The sequence below is a fragment of the Anastrepha ludens genome, chromosome 5 (assembly GCF_028408465.1).
Source record: "Anastrepha ludens isolate Willacy chromosome 5, idAnaLude1.1, whole genome shotgun sequence".
NCBI lineage: Eukaryota > Metazoa > Arthropoda > Insecta > Diptera > Tephritidae > Anastrepha > Anastrepha ludens.
This window is the reverse complement of record NC_071501.1, coordinates 124652094-124660363: the sequence shown is the minus strand read 5'-3', so window position 1 is coordinate 124660363 and position 8270 is coordinate 124652094. Positions and strand designations below refer to the sequence as shown.

At 42.7% G+C, this 8270-nt stretch overlaps 1 protein-coding gene across 1 annotated transcript; it reads left to right on the top strand.

Annotated features, from left to right (window-relative positions):
* The first annotated feature begins 397 nt into the window (after positions 1-397).
* LOC128864925 (mucin-17) lies at positions 398-6814 on the top strand. The gene is made up of 4 exons (XM_054104691.1): positions 398-725; positions 2302-2382; positions 2490-5066; positions 5146-6814. Exons 1-4 carry the CDS (start codon positions 509-511, stop codon positions 6531-6533), a joined length of 4263 nt encoding a protein of 1420 aa, XP_053960666.1. The 5' UTR covers positions 398-508; the 3' UTR covers positions 6534-6814.
* The last annotated feature ends 1456 nt before the right edge of the window (positions 6815-8270 follow it).

Sequence of the window (8270 nt, the reverse complement as noted above, 5' to 3'; positions counted from 1 at the left end):
GCATTACTGTTTTCATGCGTTGCTTGTGCTTCTCTGCACCTCACCCCATCGCATCGCTCTCCCTCAGCCATTCGCTTGCAATGTAAACAAGCCCATTATGCTTGCGCGATAATTACTGCCTAACTTGTAATGCCAGGTTACGTTCGTCTGCGACTTGTCCATGGCAATGGCTCGTGTTGGCTGTCCATTTCGAAGCGTTAACTTGCATTTTCATTGTCATTTTTAATTTGCCATTTACACACATACCCACATATAAGTAAAAACCATACGAGCGCGCACACAAGCGCTCACTCAACAACCATTTAACCGGTTCCGTTAATCTCGTTTTCTTTTTATTTCATTTATTTTTGTTTTTTGCTGATATTTTGTGTCTGATCACTCCGTTGCAGGCTGTCATCATAATGGCACTTGGTATGCAGACAGATCGCTGGTGCCCACCGTAGAGAAGTGTCTCACATGCCAGTGTCAGAAGAAGACGCTCGTGTGCCGTCTGAAGGTATGCCCCGAGATGCCAATGCCACCGCCTCGCGGCTGTATTGTGGTGCAACAGCGGAACGCCTGCTGTCCGTATCTGTCGTGCGCGCGTCTGGATGCCTTCTACAAGATACCGGCTACGCGTCGCATTATCGCATACTTGGATCATTACGAACGGGAGTCTATTGATCGCGTCGTAAATGATAACATGTTGCAACGGCGCTCCGACGATTCTGAGGTGGATATGTACGGTGAGTAAATGTTGCAATGAAGTGAGTGGCGTTTCGCACAGTGAAACGTGCATCAAATATTTACAGGTAGAAAATTCAACGTTTTTTCCCCTCAGCTTGAGACAAAGTTTTCTTTTTTTTGTCAAAATTTTTAAAAAATATTTCATTTTATTTTAGCTGCCTCACTGTTTTCTCCTGCTTTCTGTCTCGTATTCCTCCTTTTTTTTGAAAATTAATAGCATAGAAATTGCTAAAATATTTACTATTTACAAAGTTCCTCAGACAATACTTAAATTTTTACAAATATCTCATAATTTTATAATTTTATTGTAGGAAAGCTCTACTCAGACCTCAGGCTAGATTAGATTGAGTTAAGTAAGGTTAGGTTAGGTTCCCTGACTGTTCCAGAGGAAAGTTGAGACTGAAGCCGTTAATTGCGATTCCTTTAGGAAGAATTTAAAGATAGGAAAGGCAAACTGCGCTGACCTCAAAAAGAAACAAATCGAATATTATGCCTCAATTCGAAGAGTAGCTTCTAGGCACTGTTAATGCCCACTAATAACTGGAGTGGCTGCTGACTGCTTTAAATATTAAATAGCGTTAATCCAGCGGCAGCCGTAGCCGAATGGGTTGGTGCGTGACTACTATTCGGAAGTGCGTAGGTTCAAGTCTCCGTGCACGAAACATCAAATTGATAGAACACATGTTTTCTAATAACGGTCGCTCCTCGCAGGCAGCAATCGCAAGCCTCCGAGTGTATGTCAGCCACGAAAAAGCTTCTCATAAAAAACATTTGCCATTCGGAGTCTGCATAAAACTGTAGGCCCCTCTATTTGGGGAGAAAACAGTAGGAGAAGCTCAGCCAAATAGCCAAAAAGGAGGTAAGCGTCAATTATTGTTTTGTTTATTTATTTAATCCAACGAAAGAGGCACACAAGATCTTGAGGTTGAAGTCCATTCTCGCTTTGTTATATGGTTATTCTAAACCACCAGTTTTAAGGTAAAGGTTTACTAAATACTTTTGTCAACATCACAAAATATTACATTTCTACTAAAAGGTTTTTTTATAACTTTGCCCCCTCTGACATTTATAGATTTTTCCTACTTGAGAATATTTAGGTGTCCTTTTCATAAATTTCTATGGCCGAACATATTTACACATGGGTCCCAATGAAAGTCTTTAGTTGAAGCCGAGTCTAATAGTCAGCAATACAATACATATCATTAAGAGTGATTGATGAGTAGTGACTAGTGTCTAGTGACTAGTGACTAGTGACTAATGACAAGTGACTGCTGAGTGAATACCGTCATCAATTCAGTTGTGCTACCTAACTTAGCCCTGCCTAATAGCAGCTACTTCCTTTTTTAAGGAATGGCAAACAAATTTGTTGCCTTTCTTTGGAAGAGCACACTTTTCTAGATACGCTCCCATTTCTTATACTCCCTGAAATAATCATCAATAAGTTGTCTAAATTATATTCACAGCTATTTCCGTCCATTTCTTCCTGCTCTACTGCCCAAATTTTGTCGATTCCTAAATTTCATTTGTTATGTAATCTAACCTAAAACCTCTGTCGCCTCAACTCTTCTCTTGCAGTTTGCGTAAAGAACGGTACCGTCTACAAATCCGGTTCAGCAATGTCATCATCAAATCTCTGCACTTATTGTTACTGCATTGGTAAGTGCGATGATGACGACAACTTAAAGGGCATTCAATTCCACATCGTTGTCTACTTCCATTATCTAAAACATTCCCATTCCTTATTCTGCTACTTTTTATTTCAGGTGGCACTGAGAAATGCGTCAAACCGAAATGTATGTTGCCCGTGGAAGGTTGTAAGCCCATCTTTGTCGACTCCACATGCTGTCCAGTGCGCTATGATTGCACCAGCAAGCCGTCTGGCAAATCGTCGCAAGAGGTGCGCTACCGCAAAACCTCAAATAAGCATTACCTTCGTATGTCGCAACGTCTGCAGCGCAATCGCGGCTGCACCGTCGATAAGCAGTTCTATGTGGAGGGACAACAAATGCGCTCCGATGCCGATAAGCCATGCGACATTTGCTTCTGTATACGCGGTACACGTCGTTGTGTGCCGAAGAAATGCTCACCAGCGTTAAAGAATTGCATACCGGTGGTCCCGAAGGGTCAGTGTTGCCCATCTAGTTATGATTGTGGCAACCAGCGTGCGCAGAGCTCACGTCAATTCAATTTATTCTCATTGCTGTTCGGCAAGGAGGATGAGGTGAGTGGTAATGAAACCACGAAAATACCAGTAGAATATCCACCAGACAGGCATCCATCAGTGACAGTGACACATAATCAAAATGTATTGGAGAAGGGTGATGAGAAAAGCATATTGGACACGATCCGCGAGGGTTTAGAAATCATCGATGGTAATAATGATGAAGTCATTGCGGAAAATATAGACAAATTGGCGGCTCCTTTGACGAAAGTGGTAAGTGATTCAGATGTGAGCACACAATCCATTGCGCCGGATAATGCATCGACTGAGGTCAGTTTCTTAGATTTGCTATTAGGCACTGATGAGGAGGCATCAACAAAAGTGTCCGAGGAAGTTGTGCCTGAGTTGAAAACAACAACTGGTTATGAGGGACTTTCTTGGGTGGACATCTTGCTGGGTCCAGATGATGATGACAAAAAGCCCGTGAGTACAGAAGCTAGTGAGAAAGGTAGTAGAGTAGTCGAGACAACGGCAAGTTACCAGCAAGAACCCAATGTGGCAAGTATTGATCGTATTGATCAAGACTTTGAGGATTTTACAAACAGCGAAGAGATTCTTGTGGGCGAACCGCAATCCAATGAGTCGCTTGAGAATCCAGTCGGAGAAGGAGAAGTGCTGGATAAAAATGGTATTGATAGAGAAACTCATCACCAACTGAGCAATAACTTACAAAACATTGTCAAAGACGACCAAACTTTAAACGAAATGCTTAAGTCAGTGGAGAGTACTACAGCAAGAACAACAAAGCCAACCACTACCAAAACACCGCATTCGACTCTGCCACTAACGGCAAAAACTACGCCAAGTCCGAGCATGGAAACAACAACCAAAACTAGCACGAAGCCCCCCGCCACTACAGCTATGTCCACTCCAAGGCCCACACATAAACCAATCGAGCTAAAATTTGTACAGAAATCAACACCTAAGCCCAACGAAAAACTGCGCAAAACCACTACCACCCGGCCGCTGAATGGGACTCAGACGGCTGTGAAAAATCCTCCAGAAAAGAAGAAAAATGGACTGCTGACTGCACTGTTGGATGGACTCTCCGACATGCTAAGCTCGGAAAATGTATTCAATAGCACACAGCATAAAATTCCAATGAAAACTAATGCGACTGCGAGTACAACAGCGAAGCCGCCAAAGGGCACGCTAACACTACCAACACCGAAACAAAAACCGCTGCCCTCCTTCAAGCCACTGCCCACTGGAAAACCATCGCACACGCGCATAAACTCTAAGATTGCAAATCTAACCGTAACACCCGAAGTCATCAAATCAAACGTACTACAGAACGTATCCGCCTTCAAACCACTACCATTGCAAAATGTCAACATGCCAGCTATGGTGACAACTGCTCGAGCACCTGTGACCACCACAGCCACAACTCTGAGCAGCGAGAGTGCCGTTTCCACAACAAAAACACCACAGTCGCCCTCCACCACCACCAGCACCTCAACGACAACAACAGAAGCCAGTAGTACTACCACCTCCATACCCCCAACCACTACACTTAAACCGGTAGTGATCAAAACAAATCCAACCATCTTAGAAGCAGATCCTTTCGACGCCAACGCGGAACCAACATTACCTCCCAGCCTACCTAATCTGAAAATCATACCTTTCTTGCCCACTGATGCCGTTAAAGCCGATCGCAATAAGCCTCTTTACGATTACTACCACAGCAATGCACCGACGGCCAAAGTCGATTACGATCAATATGATGAGGGCAATATGTATCCAGCCATTACAGAGCCGCATTTTCCCATCTATCCTGACATCGAGGATGGCAGCAAAGCGGAATATATTTACAAGTTTAACGTGGAAGGACCATCGCCTCCGGTAATGTCGTCGACAACGGGTAAGTTGGACGCTTCAAGCGGTGCGGCAGCAGCTTTCGTGAAATATGATTTTATTGGTGGGGATGTGGAACATAAAGGCTTCTCACCACCTACGAAAACAGAAGGCGGTTTCGTGCCCAAGGATCCACTCGTTCTGAATGATGATGAGGAGCAGACTGCTGCATTGTCTTTCGGTGATGCCAGCTATCAAGTAACGAAGCATTTGATTGACATAACTACAAGTGATCCACTCAGAGAGAATGAAACGAAAGTAATTGGTGAGTAACTGGCTGTTTGTTAGAAAAATCTACTTGACCTCCATTACTTTATTTTTCTTTATTTTTCCTTGCTTCGCAGAAATCACAACACCTGACCCATTTAAGAATGTCATCAGAACCGAAACGCCACCCGATCTGACCTCTCTAATAGAAGATAAAGGGAAAATATTAGTTCAAAATCCAACCCAGCAACAGCCAATAAAAGAGTTTGAAGATCCAGAGAATCTGAGTCAATCACTAATTCACATCACCACAGCAGCGCCGCAACTAGTGGATGTGGTTCATGATGCACAACCACCACATACAACGAACGCCGAAGATAACGTAGAGCACACGTCTCAAGAACACAAAAATACAATAGCAACGTTTTTGGATTTACTTCTGGGCGGCGAAGCCGACTTGGGCGAAGCTCTTCCAGCACCTAATACGACTAAAACTAGTAATACAGTGCCACCGTTTAAAACCTTGCCCCAAGTAGCGGTTAAACCATTACCCAACAACACTACTACATCGACAACAGCAATACCTAGAACAGTAGCAACAACTACATGGGCAAAAACCACAACTAAAACAACGCCAAAACCCATTTCAACTACAATCCAATCAACATCGACTACTACGACGCGTGCGGCTCCCACTAAATTAAATACGACTGCAGCTGCTGCCCCCATAAGAACAAAGACTAAAATGAAATCGTCCTTGCCGCACAAAAATAATACATCTATAGCCGCATCCACATCCATTTCAACCAAACTTGGCTCAACTACACGACCAAAAAATACGCGGCCTAAGTCGAGCTCGATACGCCGACAGACGACAAAAGCTCCAACTGCACCAGCGTCAAGCCACAAGCGCACAAACAACACGACGACTGCGCGTAGCCCCACGACAACAATAAGAATCTCCAGCACCACCAGTACACCGAGGACAACAACAACACAGCGCTCGGTGCCAACAACGAAACCTTTGCTGCGATCGCCTTTCGACACTCTGCCCTTCATGGACACCAGCTTCGAGGTGAAGCGCACCACCAAGCGCCCATTTGTCGTTGGCCAGCATGCCGATGGCGATTTCCTAGGATTGCTACAATACAAGAACTCATTGAACCAATTCGAAGGACTGGAGCCAGCACACCAAAGCTTTCACCACAGCACACTGGCACCCAGCAGCAGTACAACGGCAACGCCGTCCAGTATACCGTTAGTGCAACGAAATATTGAACAAATCATTTCAGCGGCAGCCGTGGCGCCACTTTCGTTAGATGCGCCCGCTGCGGCGACTCCGCTTGAGGTGCAACACACCGCTTCGAATAGCCTAATTGACCCAACGGGAGTGCTGAAGCTGGCCGGCTGTAACATATACGGGCGCATGTACCGAGTTGGCCGAATTATACTGGAGCTGTCCAGCCCTTGTTTGGAGTGCAAATGTACTGAGGTCGGCGTCAAGTGTGGCCAACTGGCCTGTTAGTTAGGTACAACAGAATAAGATTGATTAGACGTAGAATGGAGATGATGCGGTGCGTATGCGGTGTCGTTGGTGTGTGTCAAGTGGCACTAGATTCTAAGCTTTAGTTTGCTAGAGTAGAGAAGAAGAGAAGGATAAAAGCATTTAGTTTCGCATTAATCGATGGAAGCCTGGAAAAGCGAAATCCATTTTTATAAGTATTTCATTTTTAATATTAATGTGTGTACGTATGTAAGTTGTAAATTAATTAACAAAAATATTTATATAATTTAGTTCGCAGTAAGTTTAGGGGTAAGTGATTTATATGAATTAAAAAATTCACTAAGAATAAATACAATAAATAAATATAGCTATAAAGGGTGTTTTTTAAAGGATGTGGGGCTTTAAATTTAAATAAAACCTAGCGGATAATTTCATAACACTAATGATTGAAAAATTTGTTTTCTAATGGTGGTCCTCCTTCGGCAGGCAATGCAAACCTCCGCGTGTATTTCTGCCATTATAAAGCGCCTCACAAAAAAATATCTGCCGTTCATAGTCGAATTTATGCTGTAGGTCCCTTCATTTGGGAAAAACATCAATATGCACACCACAAATAGGACTGGGAGCTCAGTTAAACACCTAACAGAATATTACGCGCCAATTATTTATTTATTCTGTTTTTGTAATTGAAAAAATTTCCGGAATATGGCGGCTGGCGCAACAAATGAAGAGCACGAGTTTTCGAATACTCCTTCGAGCTTATGGCGCTGTATTCAACACACTCGGGCTCGATGTTGCTCTAGACGACTACGAGTGTTCGCTTAATGGCTTTGGATACCCCAGAAAAATTAGAGTAAAGATCCCAATTTTATTTCATTTTTCAAAAGTTATATTGAAGGTGTTTGCTCAAAATATTGGAAGAAGGAAATTGTTTAACGTAGGCGCATTTATTTATTAATTGAAGATATTACAAATTGAAATATTGGAATTGTTTTAGTAATTCTTAACTGTACTCTCTAATGGGTTAGTTTTGTTGGTGTGTGGCCAATGCATTTTATTCAATATATACCTGTGTTCAAAATAATAGAAGCGCGACTCCTATTACCGCTCAAAGCTCTGGCCGTTGTAGGTACTAAATTCAAAAAAATGAACACGTTTGATAAAAATATATAACTTTCTAATCACAAATTTTAGAAAAACCCTAAGTACGTAGTCTTATTGCATATTCAATTTTAGTATAAAAAGTGGAAGTTTGAAGTGGCTCGAAATTCTCGTTTACTTTTAAGAATTTTATTTTTTCTGAACTTTTTTTTTTAGCACACGCCTTACGTCTTACGTAAACTTATATGTATATCGGGTGTTTTTTTAGCTGTAAGAGAACTATCGATATCGACAACTATGGTTTGACAGCCGAGAATGGAGAAGAATGCATTGCAAGCGTACACAGCTTTGTTTATTTAGGAAGTGTTATCACAGCCAAAAACGGTGCTCACGAAGATGCAGATACAAGGAGGAACAAAGCAAATTCGGGTTTTGGCATACTGAGGAACGTATGCTGGCGTGCCAGCGAACACCTGATTCAGAACCATCGAAAGGGAACTCGATCCCGCAAATACAAATTAAAAAATTCTATATTTTTTTGTATAACAAATTGATGCTCGCCGTACTAGATTGGGTATCTCTAACGACCTCAGTAATTCGCTCAGCTTTGAGCTGACGGCCACAGCCAGCTAAAGTTTTACCCAATATCCGATTCCG

What these genes read in the sequence shown, in the direction of transcription:
- LOC128864925 (XM_054104691.1), top strand. Translation starts at nt 509, where the DNA reads ATGCCAATGCCACCGCCTCGCGGCTGTATTGTGGTGCAACAGCGGAAC. An exon ending in TTCTGAGGTGGATATGTACG is followed by an intron (nt 726 to 2,301) that starts GTGAGTAAATGT and finishes CTTCTCTTGCAG; the next exon opens with TTTGCGTAAAGAACGGTACC. An exon ending in CACTTATTGTTACTGCATTG is followed by an intron (nt 2,383 to 2,489) that starts GTAAGTGCGATG and finishes TTTTTATTTCAG; the next exon opens with GTGGCACTGAGAAATGCGTC.